Source organism: Perna viridis, chromosome 5 (assembly GCF_037379345.1).
Source record: "Perna viridis isolate PV_CMFRI_1.1 ecotype Kerala chromosome 5, ASM3737934v1, whole genome shotgun sequence".
NCBI classification, from domain to species: Eukaryota; Metazoa; Mollusca; class Bivalvia; order Mytilida; family Mytilidae; genus Perna; species Perna viridis.
This window is the reverse complement of record NC_142449.1, coordinates 26,459,696-26,479,756: the sequence shown is the minus strand read 5'-3', so window position 1 is coordinate 26,479,756 and position 20,061 is coordinate 26,459,696. Positions and strand designations below refer to the sequence as shown.

At 32.3% G+C, this 20,061-nt stretch overlaps 2 protein-coding genes across 2 annotated transcripts in view; one reads left to right on the top strand and one right to left on the bottom strand.

The window, feature by feature from the left end:
- Nucleotides 1–269: 269 nt before the first annotated feature.
- Nucleotides 270–10,308, bottom strand: LOC148616865 (uncharacterized). Its single transcript, XM_088584005.1, has 9 exons — nucleotides 10,182–10,308; nucleotides 6,858–9,049; nucleotides 5,897–6,014; nucleotides 4,550–4,702; nucleotides 3,858–3,969; nucleotides 3,302–3,433; nucleotides 2,172–2,276; nucleotides 1,762–1,941; nucleotides 270–954 (listed from the first exon to the last, which is right to left on the bottom strand). The coding sequence occupies exons 2-9, from the start codon at nucleotides 9,026–9,028 to the stop codon at nucleotides 740–742; spliced, it is 3,186 nt and encodes a 1,061-aa protein (XP_088440131.1). The 5' UTR covers nucleotides 9,029–9,049; nucleotides 10,182–10,308; the 3' UTR covers nucleotides 270–739.
- A 67-nt stretch (nucleotides 10,309–10,375) lies between these two features.
- The window catches only part of LOC148616864 (membrane-bound transcription factor site-1 protease-like), a 27,327-nt gene continuing 17,641 nt past the window's right edge, over nucleotides 10,376–20,061 (top strand). The window contains exons 1-11 of the mRNA XM_088584004.1: nucleotides 10,376–10,494; nucleotides 12,654–12,867; nucleotides 13,495–13,646; nucleotides 14,167–14,272; nucleotides 14,861–14,979; nucleotides 15,589–15,657; nucleotides 16,349–16,514; nucleotides 16,757–16,866; nucleotides 17,403–17,519; nucleotides 17,792–17,859; nucleotides 19,794–19,896. Coding sequence (XP_088440130.1) covers nucleotides 12,705–12,867; nucleotides 13,495–13,646; nucleotides 14,167–14,272; nucleotides 14,861–14,979; nucleotides 15,589–15,657; nucleotides 16,349–16,514; nucleotides 16,757–16,866; nucleotides 17,403–17,519; nucleotides 17,792–17,859; nucleotides 19,794–19,896 — 1,173 coding nt within the window. The 5' untranslated portion in view covers nucleotides 10,376–10,494; nucleotides 12,654–12,704. The remainder of the gene's footprint in view (nucleotides 10,495–12,653; nucleotides 12,868–13,494; nucleotides 13,647–14,166; nucleotides 14,273–14,860; nucleotides 14,980–15,588; nucleotides 15,658–16,348; nucleotides 16,515–16,756; nucleotides 16,867–17,402; nucleotides 17,520–17,791; nucleotides 17,860–19,793; nucleotides 19,897–20,061) is intronic.

Genomic DNA, 20,061 nt, shown 5'->3' with positions numbered 1-20,061 from the left:
AAATGGCAATCACCTGACAAACTTCATTCAGTAATTAACTGGACAATTGAGGTTATTTAAACTCAATAAATATTACTTGAAAGTTTAATTTTTTTTCTAAATTGTCCAGTAAATTACCTAGGGAAGTTGATTAGGTAAATGTCATTGAGTTAAATGAAGACCAACTCTATCTAATGAACATTATTATTGCATGTGCTGTAAAATAAAAAAAACAAAACAAAAATTGAAATCTTGAAGTTAAGTCAGATAACACCATCAGAAACTATAAATATTCTTATATCATTTATACAAAACATTCTATATTAACAAGATTTGTGATTTAATTGAAACAACATCAGTTTTCATAAAGTGAAAAATATCAAAGGACAATTATGAGTCTCAATATGCACACAAATGGTACATGATAATAAAAGCTGCTTAATACCTATGCCATTTACACCTGCATGAGCTTAGCATCGAGCATTAGTACTGTAAATGCATTCATGGGATATCCTTTTCATTGATTTTTTACTGAAATATTGGCCACAGCTAGACAGCATGCAAATTTTCCACCAACCTAAACAGGCAACTGGGGAAACCATGAAATCAATTTTTCACCAACCAATGTTATTTTACAAAACCATGAAAATTGATAACCATGAATGAAATCTTAAACAAATAATTATTTCTAACCGGTACAATAAAAATCTTCAGCTATTACTGCTGAATGAAAAGAAAACACAAATATGCATAAACACATTTATCCCATATCTTCCATGGTTTCTTTTTTTTTTAGTTCTAGCTCTGGAGCATTGAAGAGTTCTTGGCAGACCTCAGTATTATGTCTAACAAACAGCGTAATCCCAGCTTTATAAGCTGCTGGAATAGTGATGTGAGAAGTCAACTGGGCTCGGTAGCGTGGACCTTGGTGTGATAAAGCTGTACAAGCTTCTCGTAACACATTCACAACCTGACCTATTGTAAAATAATGTTGATTAGTTTTATGTTTTCACAACCTTAAGAAGGTAGACCTAGGGTAAGGGACACAACTCTTTCAAATCATTGAGTGTTTGTTCTCAGCATTTTACATCAATCTCCTGTAAGCATCAAAGTAACTAGGGCAGATTTCATTTGCTTTCAAGTGAAAACTTGCTAGGCTTTGGTGAAATTGAATATCATACAAATATATCACTGATTTAAAGAGTTATGTCCCTTACCCTAGGTCTACCTCCTTAAATTTAAAACTTTATAGGTTCCAAGGTATCTATCATGACTTTGTTAGTATATACAGTTTATCAATCTCCATCATTGGAACAGATTTATGTCTCACAAAATATTTTTTTTTTCTTTTTTCACTGAACCTGAAAATTCATCAGGTGTCTCTAGGGACACAAAAATGGAATACCCTACCAGCACACCTGGTCAATAGTCACAATTTAGTTTGAGTTTTAAGTAAATGTTAGTCAGTGTGTATCACAAGTTTGCTTCACAATACTTCATAATATAAATTAAAAACTAAACCGCAACTGTAATTGTAAGTTTGTGAGGAAAATACAGTTTTGATTTTTTTGCAATGTTGAAGACTTCCACTTCGTTTTAATTGAAGTTACAACAAAGAGCAAAGATTATACCAAGAAGACAAACAAAACATTATAGATAACATAAATGAACAAAAAGAATACACACAGAAACTAAAATACAAATAAGCAACCCAGGCTCCACTAAAAACTAAGAAATTTTTTGGTGTTTTTCTAGGGTTTCATTTAAAAAAAAAAACAATACCTAAAACATTCATGGTTTGCCATCGATGATCACTTTTCTTCAGGAATTCATTGAGTGGAGCCCAGTCTCGGAATCGATTGACAACATCCTGTCTTCTTATCAGCAAGACTGAATCACTCGTTAACTGCTCCATAATGGTAGTTTCAGGTACAATCTCAAGAGGATTTGTCAAGTACACACCTACAGACAGACAAAGAAAATTTCTGAATACCTACTTCTTTTTTTTTTTACAATATCTTAAATCAGTAGTGCATATTGGGCAAAGCTAAATCATCCATTTAGATGATTAAGAGAAGGGTATTTGAAATGGAATTAATATTTACAGAAAGTAAATCTCTTCAATGATTTTAACTACCTTCATTTGAATGCTATTAACAATTCTTAAAGTCTAAAATGACTAATTTACATACCTTTAGAGCTGACACCATATATCATCTGATGATGCCAGGCATCAGGTATTGTCCATCCTGGCTTCACACCACGCTGTAAATTCAGAGTAGCTAATGGCACAGCACCTAAAATTGATTGATTGATTGAATATCACTTGGTTGATATCTCCTATATAAGGACAAGAACAGCATGATTACCTCCACTGACCATGCATTGAACAAAAACAACACCCCCAGGGAAGCTAATTATTTCTTAGAGACTTGTCACTCCACACAGAAAAGAAATCAACAACTCTAAGCAAAGCTGTAGTCACCTTTTTTTCCTGTTGTAGTCATGCAGAGAACTGCCAACTTCCAATTTTAGAGTCTTTGGTATGAAATGACCAGGATGTTACCTGATGATTTGAGGTAAGCACCTTACCACTTGATCACAGGATGGTGAAATATATGGCATTAATATCATTTCAATATCATACTATTATATGCCCATTTCATGGTATATTGTTGTTGGGTCTGTCTGTCTGTCAAGACACAAATAATAAGATACAATGTATTAAAAAACACTGATAGATTTTAATAATATATTTTTTGGTGTAAAGAATGATCCATTTAGTTTCCATCGATTTCTGATCTTTTTAATACAGGTTATGGGACTAAAAACACTGAAAAGGGTGATGAGCATACCATGTGCTTAACACAACTGTTTAAGTAGCACACCACAAAAGAATCATGCAAAATTTGATTCACGGTTTGAAAGCCTACATATTTTTATTTTTGATATTTTGTTTTAAATGTCATGGTAAACAGAAAGTAACATGTGAATTTTCACATAACCCTTGTTGACAGAAAATAAAAATTCATAGAATTCAAAATTAAGAGAGGTAACTGTAAATGACACTACAATACAATAGAAACTACTGGATTTACCATGTTGATTATGTCCTAAGAGCAGACAGATTGGAATGAATAATTATACATTTCATCATATAGCTCTATAAAGCAACTAAATAATAAAAATAAAAATATGTAGCCTTTTTTGAGGTGTATCACATTTTACAGAATTTGCATGATTCTTACAGAGACTACTACTTAATACCAAAAGTCTATTGCATAAAGCAGAAAAAATGTATCATCCTGCACCAAAAATATACCTTTCCTCATCCAGTAACCCAACCATTTCAGCAGCTCCACTTTACGTTCTGGATAGAAGTGGAAGAATCTTCCTCTAATAGTACCCTTTGTTAACTTGGCGATTCCATCGATAAGTGCATCAGCAGTTGTACCTCAAACGGAAATAAGTAAAATGAAAGTAAAAAATCCAGGCAGAATAAAAATAACATACACAAATAGCGAAAAAATATATTTTATCTAAACTTTACCAATAATTCACACTCTGCTTGAATGAATAAACTGACAATAAATTACACCCACTCAATTTCATCATTTCCAAGTCTTTGAAAAGAACTTTTTTTCTAACTTACCTAGATATGGCACAACTGTATCCTCTAAATAGCTTACACCAGATAAAGTATATGAAAAGAAAAGAAATTGCTTTCATATAAAAAAAATGTACAATTTCTTTCCAAGCTCCTTGAAGCTACATGGACAAATGCAAGGCAAAGAAAACCTTCCACTGTGCAATATGTTATAGTGGAAGCAATTCATGTAAAGAGTTATATAAATGAAACAGCATTGTAATTAACTTACCTGCATTGTACCTTGAGAACAAATAGTAAGGTACAGGAGCAGCTTCCATCCTTAGATTAGCTGGAACCTTTTTACATACGTCATCTTTGTCAACTTGATAATCAAAGGCTTTCTACAAAAATATATATAATATATAAGTGAAACCTGTCTTTCCCAAGCCCTGAAGTCTCATCACATCAATTCAGATACATTTCAAACCTTTGTTTTAACTAAAACTTGCCTAAATGGTCAACAAATCCCTCATTGAAGGTTTGGTTAAGACAGACTTCATTTACAATGTAATAATCAGCACTGACAGATTTTAGTTCTTGTGAAAATTGTAGCATGAAAAAACAAACTGTTGTCAATAGTTGAACAGTATCCTACATGAACTTTACACACATTTATAAATTTTGCTCTGTTTCTCTCTCCCCCACCAATTTTTAAAAACAGTCCAATTCACATTCAAAACTATTTCAATGGGTTATCATCCTAAAAAAACTGTGTATGTAATAATTTAAAGGGTAGCATGGTAGCCCATCTTATCAGTAGGGGGTACTATCAACGTGGTGTTTCTCATTAAAAAAAAAATACTGCATACAAATCTTTTTTTCAATAAATTGTGAATATCTCATTAAGGAGAAAATCAGGCTCAGAAATTTTGATAAAACACAAATAAATGCATCATTTTCAAAGCAAGAGAGGTATCCTACCAGTATATTCAGAACAGCTGTGGGGCCACAAGCAGAGGTTCCAATCTGTTTCACTTGTAAAACATAAGCTTCATATTCATTCCAAATCATCACTTTATCCACATCAGAGCCTCTTTTACCATGACGTCTCCTCCTAGAGTACTTTGGTATTGTCTGAAACAAATTATAGAAGAAGAGGTAAGTGGAGATATGAATACTGCACTCCTCTATCCCTACCACACCAGGAGTAATTTTTGCAAATGCCAAATTTTGCAATTTGATCTATGAACAGAGGTATCAATTTTTTTGCAGTCTTTATTATTCCCGTCCTTAGATTTAAAAAAATGAAAATTTATGTAACAATTTGACAATGTTTTTTTTTTTTGCGATTCCCAAAAATATCACAAATATATTGCGAATAATTTGCTCATTTACAGTGTATACTTGTATTTAAAGTATTATTTTTTCAATGATAAAAGATATTGACAACAAACTATAATAGCATTAAACAGTCTTGTTTTATTCTACTTTCAACATTCTCAGGACCTAATTTAAACATCAATGACAAGAAGTTTTATTAAATTCTGTTTGAAAAATAAAAATATTGACATTTTTGTCTACGTAATCTATTACAAAAACTTCTCCCTGTCAAAAACAAACGGGAGAAGTAAGCACAAACAAGGAGAAGTTTTTGCTTATTTTTCCTTCTAGATTAGACCTTGCATTCTGGAGACCTTTAGAGAATATCTTGGAATGCATGTAAGTATTTGAGGCAAACAATAAACATGTTAATGTCATAATAGGAGAGAATAACACTTAAGTAGATGTCTTTGTAAGAATCATGCAAAATCTGAAAAATGTGATACACCCCGAACAAAACTACATACTTTTATTTTTGTAATTAAGTTGTTTTAAGGGTCTATATTATGAAACGTGCAATTGTTCATTCCAATCTGTCTGCTATTAGGAGATAATCAACAATGAAAATCCAGTAGATTCTATTGTATTTGAGTGTCATTTACAGAGTTATCTCCTTTAATTTTGAAATCTACAGTGCATTCTATATAATTTTTATCTCCTAAGAGATTAAATAAAAGGTTATATAAAAAACTGAATGTTAATATCTGTTTACTACGGCAATTAAAAAAAATTATCAAAAATAAAAATATGTAGGCTTTTTACCCATGATTTTGCATGATTCTTAGGTAGAGTGCTACTTAATCTAATCATCCAGCACTTAAATTTTTCCATTAGTTCTACTGCATGTTCTCAATGAGCCAACTTTGTGCCGTGCCACAGCCTAAAAGAGGACTATTTACAACAGGTTCATTGTATCAGCAAAATGTCAACAGATATTTCAGAACTCACATTGACTTTAGGAACAGAACCGGGTTCTTCTTCCACAATGTGAAGACTGTTATCACTGGTTGCCATCAAAGAATCAAAGTTGTCTATCTCCTCATAAATTGGCTCCTCTGAACTCTCACTGTAAAATTCATCAATGACAGCAATAAATAAAAGAAGCTGGATTACTCAATAACAGACAGTGAGTTATACAAGTAGTATTTATTTTGCTATTCTAAGTTTGATAGTTGAATAAAACTTCATTGAAATTAATTTCATTCTACACATACAGGTATGACATACTTAAATACACTTAAAGCCAATATTTTTAAGTAGACCAGTGCACCATAGATGCCTAACAAAAGGTGTTTCTTTTGTATGTCTATGTACATAAGCAATAAATGAAAGCAAATAGTATTTTGTTCACAATTTTCAATAATTACTCCTATAAACTATCTGGCATGTTAGTAAGTAGCAATCTTTCTAAAAATCATACAGAGGGCGATTCATGCATGTCAAAAACCAACTGAATTCAATTTTATTTCTTATTCAAAATCAGTTACAGGCCACATAAATAGTCATAGTTTTTCATTTGCTTGTTGCTCTTTTCAGATAAAAATTACATAGATTGTACATGTACACGAAATTTGCACTTTGCAAGAGTTACCGTTTTTAATTTGGCTTCATTTGGTTGATTTCAGTGGGAAATAAATGTATGATTTTCTAAAAAGTGCAGACCTAAATGCAGAAAAGATTTTTGTCATGTGAAAGTGTAGCATATGTACACTAAAAATGCATGGTTTGTTTCGTCGGTTTTTCTTGACCATCAATCACTTTACCATTGGTTGTGTCTAAATTTTATATGGACTGGTACTTAAATTGATAAAGTTTAAAATCTACAATGTATTCATGAGACAATGGAAGTTTTTTAAAACTTCCTCTTTAATTACATCTTTGATCTCTTTCCAATATAAAATAAACTTACTCAGATGAGTCATCTTGCTGTGATGATAAGTGCATTATCACAGCATTTTGTAGGGCATGGGTCAAGTTCTCTAAATCCTCTACAACCATACACTCTGAAGCATCATTTTGTTGCTGAACAGCTGAAAGACATGGCATGTCCCGAGCGTAGTGATGGAACACATTTTCCTCTTCATCAGAAGAACCAGGCAGTGTTGGATCATCACCGTCGAGGGCAAGTTTACAGAAAATCTTTTCTTGTTTATTACTTTCGGAGTTTTGAAAATTTGCAATAGGAACTTTTTCATGTTTATAAATCACACGAAGCAAGTAATTATCATCATCAGGTTGATCACAGTGAGGGTCATATACTTCCATATTGCTGTCAAGATAGTCAAAAGCTAAACATCGCCCTTCAAGATTCAAATTGTTTGTAGCGCCACCTTCAGCACCAATCAGTTGATTACCAGTCCTAAGATTGGAATCAGTTTCAACATAGTCTTCTACATAATTATCCACTTGTGGCATGACAACATACTCTCTATCATTATTACTAGCACTATATTGGTTGTTTGCTTCTGAGGAGGGCAGATCTGAGTCTATGAATTCTTGATAGTCTGTTTCTGGGGTATAAATGTATGAAGAATCAGAACCTTGTATGCCTCCTCTTTCACTCTCACTGCCAGCTCCACTACTTAATCTTGCTATTCTATGAGTTGGATGTGAAGTGTTATTGTAATGAAGTTGTGGAGTCAATGGCACATTTTGTTCTATTCTTAGCCTTAACTCTGAAGGATTTATATTGTGACTAGTACCATTATGTGGACAAGATGAGGGATCATAAGATTGCTCCATAACTTTATCATCAATCAGATGTTCATTTTTTGTTTTATTTACAACATAACCTTCATCCTCATCATCCGTTGAAGGGGAAGAACTTCTTGAACTTGATTGAAATAAAAGTCTACTGGCCTTTGAAGGAAAATCGGTTTCTATGTAATCTCCTATTTCTTCTAAACTATCTATACTAGGATTTCTTGGAAGAGGTAGAATATTCCTTTCTGTAACTGTTCCATTCATAACATTACTTGCAGCAGTTGGTAACATTGCTTCATTGTTGACTTCTCCACTTCCAATCTCAATATCACCAGGTTTTAGATTTTCTTCTGATAAACTTTTAGAAATATTGTTTTCTACAAAGCAATCATTATTTCTTCCATCTGAGCAACTAGATATTGAGGATCGCCCTGTATCACTATCTTCAGGAACTGCCAAAGGAGCTGGACCTAATGAAAATCTAGCAGGATCCACTGCATTAACTAAACTAGATGCATTACTAATTCTCCCATTTGCAGTTTCTGAAGAAATAAAGTCTTGAGATAAAGGCAAGCCATTTCTAATCTCAGAGCCCATGTGATTTCCATATAAATTCAGACTCTGGTTACACAAAGATTTTATACTACTTACACATTTTTCATTGTTCTCTTCACAATCTGAGCTTTTCTTTGAAGTTTTAATATTGTCATCAGAGCTTTCTTCTGAACTTGAACATAGTTCAGGATAAATATAACCCTTGCATGACCTTTTACTCTTCCTTCCATTTCTTTCCTTCAGTTTATTCTCTTTTCTTTGTTTTACCATTCTACTCCAGGACATAGACTTTGGACGAACACCTGGACTTTTCTGATACCTAATTTCTTTTTCTTTTTGTGAAACATTTCCATTTAGTTTTTTGTATGAACAATCCACTGGGCTTAAATCAGGGGAACTATCTAAACCATTCACTTCTATCCCTCCATTCTGAATTTTCATCATGTTTGAATTAGAATAAGAATCGGTTGAGCTACAGCTGGGTCCATTACAAGCTTCCTTTTCTGATTGCTTTTCTACATTTGCATTTTTGTTGTCTTTCAAGCCAGTTTTGAAGTTTCCACACAAACATGTTTCTGCAACAATATCATTTTTTCCTGCTGGTACACCGTTTATATTTCTCTTACCCATTTCATGGTTTTTTATAACCTTTCCTCTTGGAAGAATGCTTGACCTCCCTGGGTCATGGTTTGTAACACCATTTGTTGAAAGAACATGTAAAACAGCACCATTTAAACCTGCAATTTCATCCTCTTCCCTTTCAGCAAAATTGTTTTCTCCATGATTTAACTTATTTTGCTCCTTGTCTAATTCCTTCGCCATTAGATTTTGTAATCAACAAGCCTATAGAAAATAGAAGATGGAAAACTAAGTCAAAAGTCAAAATGTTTAAAGCAACTCTAATGAAATTTTAAGTAGTCAACACTAGAATTGAATAAGTTTAAGATTATAGAAACTGCAAGAAAACAACAAAATATTCTTTTAAATAAAATCAGTTTGATATATGTTTCAACCCAAAATAGCGTATTTTCAATCGGACTTCTTGCATGTTAAAAACAGGTAAAAAGTTTTTGAAAAAGTCATGCTTTACCACAAACCCACGGCTGACTACGCTTAGTATCTCTTTGAAGTCAGTCATGGGTTTCTTATAATGAAAGCCATAGAGAGGTAAACCTAAATTGAAATACAATCCTTCAGTTTCTAATTTATACTCATTATAAATAAAAATTTAGAAAATGAGGAATTGTTCTAAAATCAGACACAAGTACTTTGAACAACTTTTGCAATGATTGTATACTTTTATTCCAAAAAGTTGCAGACTCAAGTAAAACCATATAATTCAATGCCTGCAAATTCTTAAATAATGAAAATTAAACTGTACTTTCTATAGAATAAATTCTGCAAATGCAATTAATATTCACACATCAGTAAATAAAATTTATATTGTTTGTTCCCATCCTCTGCATCATTTTGTAATTGACTGTGGGAATAACTTACAGACGACAGTGGGAGCACTGAATCAGAGAATGTTCAGGAAGAGAATGAGTGCTGATCAACATTAGGTTAACAAACAGTGTAACAAAGTAGTTGTTATCTCTTTGATATATTCACCATATCTATTCTCCTTTAAGCCTATTCAATAAAAATCTCAGAAATCCTATTAAAAATCTGACTTAAGAAATAAAACCATACTTTTGAATAGCATTTCAAAGGGATCATCTATGTGTTACAGTGCTTTGAAAACTGCTATAATACATGTACAAGGCTAGGTTATGACGTCAGAACTAAATGAGTTACATTTTGTAGATGCAAAAAAGCAGACTTAAGTTCTGATTAATATGAATGAGATTTTTTTCCTTAGAAGGTAAACGGACAGAACATACATTAAAGACGGGATATGTAAACGGTGTTTAAAACATTCGTGGCATGAGATGAATGTTAGGGGTGATCTAAAATAAGGAAAATGGCTAATTACTCGTTGATTGGACTTCCACTGATGAAATTGTTTTGATTGCTCATCCTCCTTCCGCCATTACGATAATCTTAATTCATCTGAATTTCTCGGGCTTTATTGTAACGAAACAGAAAACACCCGAAATCAATTACCGATTAAACTGGTACTCAGAAGCTACAAAACAACAAGAGCTATGGTAAATGTTTTTTTCAGATATTTTGGATACCAGTTATTATTCGCAGGTGGCATGGGAGATAATTTAGGAAACGATGGAATTCGGTTAGGACAAGTTTTGGAATAAATCTTGTGAAATCTATGGAAATCGACGAATGAGGCACGTTTCATAATTGATCATACAATTTTTTAAAGAGTTTTATTTGATGTTCCAATATTGATGATACGTTACACACGTTAGGTACCCTATAATTAATTGAAACTGAAAGTCAAAAGTATGAACATTTGAACAGAAGACATGAAACAATGAAAATTCGAATTTGTAAGGCTGTCCATTGACTAAAATTGAAAGAAAATTAGCCGCCTTCTATCTGCTTAATTTTGACTGTCAAATGATAGAAATTTATTGCAATTCCCAGGTTCTAAGAAGGTAGTGGCTAATCACACTCCCAAGTTCCAGTTTCACTAAATATCGTAAGCACAAAGGACATTATTTGATTGAATACATCACATAAAAATCAAACAGGAAGCATTAAAATGTTTTAAAATAGGATAGTGGTATTAATATACTAGTGAAATGACAAGAAAAACGTTATAATATATCTAACCATCAAATTTTGAAGTGTTAATTTTTTTTAAATGATTATATTATAACATTAAATCTATTTTTAATTTCTATTGCATGATTTGTACATCCAATACATAGTCTTTAGAACAGACTTAAGGCCAGCACTATTAAGGTGTTGCCATGTCAGACAACCATTACACAAGACACTCGACTGTGCTTGCTAGTCCTAGTTACATGTTACACACTCAAATTTGCTCACTTCTTTTTCCATTAGAATTGTATTAGTAAGTTCAGACCAGCATTGTTTGTTAAAATACTTCTTGATCCTATGCAAGTTAACATTTTCATTAAAAATTTCATAGCCTATTTGTCCAACGCCAAGAATAACATCATCTCTGTCATCAATTCATGAAATTGAATACAATTGTTATTTTCATATTCAATTATTATTTTTAATGTGTATCCATTTAATAATTTCTATCTATGCAATTGTACTCCAAATTTTTATATATTCTATTTATTTTCATTAATTGATATATTGTGAATGTATTTTATATGTATTTAACATGTAAAGCACTTAGAGCAATTGTAGGATTAGGTAATGTGCTGTAAAAATGTTATTTAATAATTATACTGTACTAATATGAAAATAACAATTGTGTTCAATTTTATAGACAACTGCAGCAAAAAAACAAAGAAACCTAGCAATAGAGACAAATGAAAAACCACTATTAATAAAATTGATACTGGAGTTGAAAAATAAGTTTAGTAAAAATATTGAAATGAAAAGATATTACCAACATGTCAATGAACATTACGTAAAATTAAAATGTAGAGAAATTTAAATAAAATTTAATTTGATGGAAAACATTTAAATTAGATTTATATTTGACAAGAAGTATAGAAGGTATGAAAAAATAAATTAATAAATGATAAGTAAGGCATAATGAAAGCTTGAATTAAATACATATACAACATGTATGTTAATATACATGTACAAATTTATACAATAACAATATTAAAATTATCACTTAAATATGATAGATAAAAATCTTTAGATTAGGAAAGTCCATTCAAGGGCAAGAAATAGAAGATAGAAATGAAAAGTAAATGTCTTACAAGCAAGTTGAAACAGGCAAGTTTTAAGGTCCTTTTTGAAAATATCCAGAGATTTTATATTATGTAGTTCAGAGAGTAGATTGTTTTAGTTGGTTGCTGCTGATTTATCAAATTGCCTCTCATTGTAAGTTTGTGTTAACACTTTTGGGACTTGCAGAAAGTTACCGTTTTCTGACCATAAAGATCTAGAGAGTCTATAAATAGAAATCAATTTATAGTTTTCTTCAAATTGCAGTCGGGAAAATGTGAATGATTTTACACGACTTTATTGGATTGTCAAATGAAATTTGATTTGAATAATGTCCGAGAATTTTGAAAGGCTTGTCTGCATCCATTAGTAAGAGAGGAAACAGACGTCTGATACTGCGTGGAGCTTGGTACAGGGATGATTTTTTTTTCCGCTTTTTAGCAGAATTCGCTATTTCAAATTCAGATTTTACCTTTATGATTCTTTTTTTACTGTATGTTGACTTCTGATTTTGCCTATTTCCGCTTTGTTTGTAGACCTCATAAATTCATCCCTGTAATGGCAAAACTGGAACTTTGGGACGTGGAGCCATTTCTTTCTAAGAAAGCATGTACGTCTGTGTACATGTCGTGTACATTAAGTCTTAATTTTCCATTCATTATAGGTTGAAATATGGGAAATTATCAACTTAAAAGAAGACGATATTGTATAAAAAATGGTTATTCCAAACACTGAGAGATATAAAACATGCCTAGTTGCATGGCAAATATTGTTATATTTGCTGATTTGGTCGCAAGCTGTTGTTGGAAGCTGTAACTTCTCTAATACCCATACACAAGGCTTGAGAGTAGAATATGGTTCTTCCATTATCGACCATGGTAAGTCAACATCTAGAAAGGGTAGTCAAGGGAACAAAAATTGAGTGGAAATCAAAAGAATATAATCCAAAGGTAAAAAAAACTAGAAACAATAAAACAAGTAGCATGAAATGACATGTACAAAGAGACAAAAGTATATGTGTAACCTGGACTGCACTAAAACCTGGAGCATGGACAAGGTGCACTGATAGGGTAAGTATCCTCTGCCCTTCAAGAATCACTGCAGAGAAAAGAAAAACTATGACATGGTGAATGAATCCATTCTCTTGTTGAAGATACACCATAACAATCCAAGACTTATTTTGAGGACCATAAAATTCTGTAGTGATTACTTTAATCTTGTAGCAACATAACCCTGTTCCAGAAGCCTTATTGTAAGAATTTTAGCACGGTGCAAAAAGTCTGTGTAATTGCATCAAACTCTGGCATAATGTATGAGTTGTGATATGAAAAATCATTATTTTACATTTCAAGTCGCTGTGTACACATTTTTTTATTTCCATTTTGTCAGAACTACATTTTTCTTGTAATAAGTATTACAAAAAACTATAATCATTAAATTCTGACAAATTTAAGTAGCACTGAATTAAGATGTCATCATGCATTAATTTTGTCTTTCTTTTAAAGAATATATTGTATCTTTCAATGGATACTACAAACACCAGACAAGAAAAAGATACCTCACAGCGGCACTGAGAGATTCTGGTGTACTTGCATGGAAAATTTTGCCCAGAGATAATCCTGCGTATGACCATCCAAGTGATTTTGATGTTGTAAAAGTAAGAGAATGAAAGTTTTAACAGTAGATGTTTTAAAAAGGAGACTTGTGCCCCATTTCCTGGCCAGTATATGTTCATATTTATGAATGTCACTTAAATTCAGAGATTCTTCAAATACTAAGGCATCAGAAAAGAATGGAAATATATATATATATATATATATAGTTGAAATTACTTTAAACCTAATAGAAATGTGTATTGTTTGTTGAGATAAAATTCTGAAATTATTTTCCGGAGTTTGTACATGCACTATAGAAAAGAATCTGTAGTAAAAAATTAAATTAGTTTGAAATAAAAATTATTAAAAAAAATTTTTTTGAAGATTTATAGAACTCAAATGGACTATAATTGTTGTCATACTTTAATTTTTCAACTACCATAGGCTCAGCATATACCTCTCATAAGTCCTTTTCTTCACTCTATTGTCTAAAGATTTTTTCTAGTGTCACTACATGTTAACTGAAATATGACATGGGATGCAAGCGTGTCATTATTGTTATCTCTTTTTTATTATTTCAAGTTAAATGAAGGAAAGAAAAAAGGAATAGATTCATTGGAAAACCATCCTTTAGTGAAAAGTGTTACTCCACACAAGAAAGTTACCAGATCATTAAAATATGAGAAAGGTATGTTGTTTAAATTCCATGCAGCTTCAGTTTCAACCTTTCTTATCTTTACATGTGTTATGATTTTCTATGATTTAACATTTTAAAATATCTAACGAAAGAAAAATTTATATATTGTCAAAGAGACAACATACCCACTGGGATGAAAAATGGCAGCTCAAGGCCAGCCATCGGTCTTCAATGAATGATGAGGAAACCCTCAGAGGGCAGGATGCAGCTGGCCCCATAACAACATTACACACTGGTACAGTGTATACTGACAGGGTTCCATTACTTGGGCATGATTACAACTCCTTTTTTTAAAGATGATCACGGTGGAAAAAATACTAAACAACTACACACCCCTATAAATCAGTTTTAAAGGTCTAATTTCATTGCATTTTTGGTTTTAAAGAAAAATAAGTACATCAAGTAGCCATCTTGGAATTATGTGCATTCTAAAATTCACAAGCCATGAAAATTTGGTTGACATGGACTCCAGCGACGAGGGTTAGTACCTTGGAACTGAAAGACTTAATTTCAAAGTAAAGGTTTGATAATTCCTTTTGGAGTTTTAGTGATAATCAAAATTGAATCTTTTACATAAAGATCCTGAAGATTTGCATCATGAGAGTAAAGATCAAAAGAATTCAAGCAACTGTAATGGTACAAGCTGGGAACAGACATTTATATCATCTAGATCTCAAACACGGAGATCTTTATCCCTGGTAATTTTTTTATTGTATGATATTTTGTGAAAACAAATGCCATATATATATTTGCATTTTATTGTATTAGACCAAAGAAAAATAATTTTGTGGTTTTCAGGGGTTGTGTCATCTCTTTTGAGTGTATGACGTTACCCATTTTAATGACCATACCAATAAGTTAAGAGAAAAAAAACAGCTGCCCTTATTTTTTTCTGGCTATGAACAATGTTAAAAGCTTCCTTATAATTTTTTTATAGCTACATGAAGTATAAAAAATGCTTTCCTCCCTCATTTGTTTTCATAAAAAATGGCCGTAGTACTAAGAAATTGACTAAACATGGCTTTACTATATAAAAGTAGATAGTATATTCAATAAATATATATTTACATATGCATGTAATTTTTTTTTAAACCTGAATTGTAATTGAGTACATAAATTTTCATTTCCTTCAATTGTATAGTGGAAACAGTATGATAGTGAATTGTACTGAAGTTTTCGTTTCCAGATTTTTGTCATTTTAATAACCTTAGGAGATTTTATCGCATAGTATGTGTCACACTACCTTCCCATAAACCATATCCTTGGTTCTAGATATTGGTTTCAGTATGAGTAATGCATATTTTCAGAGCGCTACCTATTGGCATTCACCAGCAAGACATAGAAGCAGGAATTTACTGAGAGCAGTTCCTAAACAGGTAAATTTATATGAAATTGTTCTTTTCTATCCATAAATATGATTAGTATGTAACATTAGGAATATAAGATATCCTTCAAATGTTTATATTCATTACTTAGGGAGGCTTGAACATTAGATATGGCACTTTTGAAAGAAAATAAAGAAAAGTTAAAAAATTGTAATATCCAGAACCATTTTGTTCATTTTCTAATTTATCAAAATGGGAAAATACTCATGAATTGGAGGTCCTGACTTGAATACATATAGTGCAGGTGTAGAATGGCTGCCAGGATTTAGATCTGTAGTACTGTGAAAGCACTGTTGTTCGTGGGGTACCAATTTTTGTGGTTTTCGTGAAAAGGCTAAACCAGAAATTTGGTTCCCAAAATTTCCATTGATGAATATACTGAAAATCTCAACACTACAAATTACAGAATCTACGAAGTAGTGTTTCTTCCCTAATCCACGAATATTGGTATCCATGAATTAAAGTACTTTCACAGTACGACATAGCTGATAGCCATATTGACTAGGTAACCAGTCTTGTCACACAGGTCTTCAAATCTCTGTTTTATTTATTTTCTGTCAGACAGAAATCAAACTCCCAATGATTCTAAGGTGATAGATTGGATTGTAATAGATTATCGTTGTGAGAATTTCATCCTATCTGAAGCTGATCTATATTGATTCTCATGCATGTATCTGAACAGATTGTCAGTGCTCTGCAGGCAGAGATATTATGGAACATGGGTTACACTGGTTCTGGAGTGAAGGTGGCAGTCTTTGACACTGGTCTGGCAGAAAACCATCCTCATTTTAAGAGAGGAAAGATAAAAGATCGCTCTAACTGGACTAATGAAAAGTCTCTTGATGATGGTAAATTGTATTTTTTAAATTAAAGTCATGTTTGTGGCAGAAGGAGAATCTGTTTCTGTTGTAAAAACTGTTAAAAGTCTGAAAATATGAAATAGCTTAAAACTGCCCACTTGAATTTATTCACCACCCAGTCATTGCCAAATTGTCAACAATAATATAATTGTTAAAGAAGTGCTCAAAGTTAAAATTTGATTTATTCGTACCATATTTTGAATTCATATTGAACTGAACATGAATTTCAGGTCTGGGACATGGTACATTTGTAGCTGGGGTAATAACAAGTTCTAAAGAATGTCTGGGATTTGCTCCTGATGCTGATATTTATGTCTTTAGAGTGTTCACTAATAATCAGGTACAGTTTTCATACCATATTGACATAGTCTTTTTAACTTAGAAAGAGTTGGAGGTATTCAGTTTGTCCTTGTGTCTCTCTTAATTTGTTGTTGTCTGGTTAGCACCTCCATTTATGGACAGATGTTGACAAATGGTTAGTAGCTACAAAATCTTGGATGGGATTGAATTTTGCAGAAATCAGTTCAGGGAACCACTTTTTATACAAGTATACACAGGCAAATATTTTTCTCATGAAATTCATGTTAATTGGTTTCACGTGAAATTCATGTGAAATTCACATTAAATTAACATGATTTTCATGTGAAATTCACTAAACATGAATTTCGTGTGAACATTTCACGTGAAGGCTCCATTCACCAGAATTTCATGTGAACTCTGTCAATTTATTTGCTCAACTTGGATGAAAATCATGTGAAATTCTTGTGAAAAGCATGTAAAATAATTTTGCCTGTGTAGGGACTGAACTACTGTAAAAAGTGCAAATGTGTATGTATGGGGTATAGTGAGCTTGCTCACTATGGTTTTTTTTTTTAGGTTTCCTACACATCATGGTTTTTGGATGCCTTTAATTATGCTATCCTGAAGAAAATCAATGTGTTAAACCTTAGTATTGGTGGACCAGACTTCATGGACCATCCATTTGTTGATAAGGTAAGGACTGCTATAGAATTTTAGCTGATTTGAGGAAATACCAGACTGGTAGACAGAATAACTCCTAGGTACAGCATGTATAAAGCCTAAAAAGATATGATGATTGCATATAAAAGAATGACAGAAGCAGAAAAAAAATGATTACATGAAATTTGATAAAACTTTTTCACTTTGTAACCATGCAGCTAATTAACTATTCATCTCAATCTTCCTACTGATTTATCATAAAAATTATCTGACTGATAGACAAATGTCATGAATTCAATTTGTAGGTCTGGGAACTTACTGCAAATAAAGTTATTATGGTATCTGCCATTGGAAACGATGGACCTCTTTATGGGTAGGTATATTACATAGCTTCCATTATAGAAACTTGTATGCACTGTGTTTTATTCTTGATTCTCTGGGTAAATAGTCCTGGACAATTGCTTAAGTTAATTCTGGGGGTAATTTCAAAATTTATGTTGTTCTATATACCTTTTTCTTTGAAATTTTAAAATATTGTGATCTTGACAGTACTCGGTGTTTGTGATAAGGAGCAGTGAATGGGATTAAAATTTTGCTAATGGGACTATGGCCCCTTACCTTTCATTTCAATGGGTTGTTTTCAATTTCAATGGGCCATTCTGACAAAAACCATGGGACAAAATATGGAATAGCAGCTATGGCCAACTAGATATTGAAAACAAATGTAGCATAAACAAACTTTAATTTACACTGTTCATTAAGAGATGACATGTTTGTTATAGAGTATTGTATATGACTGTATCATATGTCCATTTCAATGCATTGTCACATCAGATCACTTTCCTTTTCGTTTTTTTTTTAGTTTGTATACTATTGTCTTGTCTAGTGCTTTATTATAGTCCACAGATTCCCATAGTTTGACCTTAAGTAGTTTATCACTAAGGATAGGTGAGAATATTTCTTTGTTAAGTTACAATTAAATTTTGCCCTTTTAACTTGGAAATTTCTTGATGGGGCTTTAGGACCAGATGACTTGGCTCCACCATCACCAGTATTTTCAATTGTGGGTGGGGGATTGTCTGCACCAAGATTTTCAAAATCATGTTCAGCTGCCAAGTCAGTTTCTATAATAATTGCACTTTGATTCTGGTTACTATCGTTAATTGGCCGAAGGGTATCTTGCACAAAAGTTATGTTTAGAATTTTGATCCATAAAAAAATGACCACCATTACCAAAAATAGAATATAGGGGTCAGACTGTAGATTTTCGGTTTTATATCTCCAAAACTGTTCTGATTCAAATTCTGACATAGGTTAAAAGTGTTCAGCATGATGAGATCAAATCTGTGATCAAATTTTCATTTTTATCTGTTAAGCCATGTAATGATCCTTATGATAAGTCCTAATAAAGTCTTCTTGAGTCAAAATTATTAGACTTCTTGTTAAATTTATTGCCATGGAAAGACAAAATTTAACCAGGTGAGCAATTCAGGCTCCTGGGAGCCTCTTGTTTTATTTAGGTTTGAAAAAGATAACTTTTTGTTTGGGGTCTAGCTTAAAAAAATTCTTTGGTGGCATTTTCCATTTCAAATGGGACTGCCTGTCCATACTTTTATGGTATTATCATGCTATTTAAATTCTTTAAAATTACAATGTTAACTGTTCTTTTTTGCAAACGTGTATATGATCAAGAATATGCAATCTCAACAAGTCCTGACAAAAGACGATTTCATTCTCCTGTCCTCAAATTCCCTTGAAAACATGGCAATCAAAGCACCAGCCATAGCTAATAATAAATCTTGTTTAAAATGTCACAAATGTCTCAAGTAGTAGACAACACTCCACCATCAATGATGGAAACTTAATGCACGCACATGATGTGGCACATTTGTCAATCAATGTGCCATTGAGAGAGGAAATGCAACTATGGTGCATGGCACACAGTAATCCATATCACTGAAGGAGTGTCTAACACCTATCATAGGAAAGAGTCTTAAGGACAATGATACTGTGTTCATCCTGAGGCTCTGCCCCAGTGTTAGAGATTAAACAATCTCTCTTTTTTAATGTTGTTTGATGTTTTCTCTCTCTGGGGCAGTCTGCAAAACATAAGGTTCTGTCTGCAAAGCTTTGAAAGGACTTAAATTCTTACCCATATATGTTTAAAATATCTCTTAAATATGTCTTGCAATCTCAGAAGGGATTCTTTACAATTTCAAACATGGAAGTTACAAGGCATTTATTTACTCTGATCAAGGTAGAACAAATTCTTGAGCAAGAATTAATGAATGTTTTATATTATTTCAGTACATTAAACAACCCAGCTGACCAAATGGATGTAATCGGAGTTGGTGGTATAAACTTTGAGAATCAAATTGCTAGATTCTCCTCCAGAGGAATGACCACTTGGGTAAATAGTATTGATTTAGTACAATGGGATTGAATAATCCGATTCTTTAATTAATTGTTAATCAACGTGTCTTTTTTACTGTATAGTTACTTCCGATTTCAGCAATTTTTGATTTTTTTTAGCTTTGTAAAATCAAGTCTGATATCTAGAGAATTTTTGTTACAT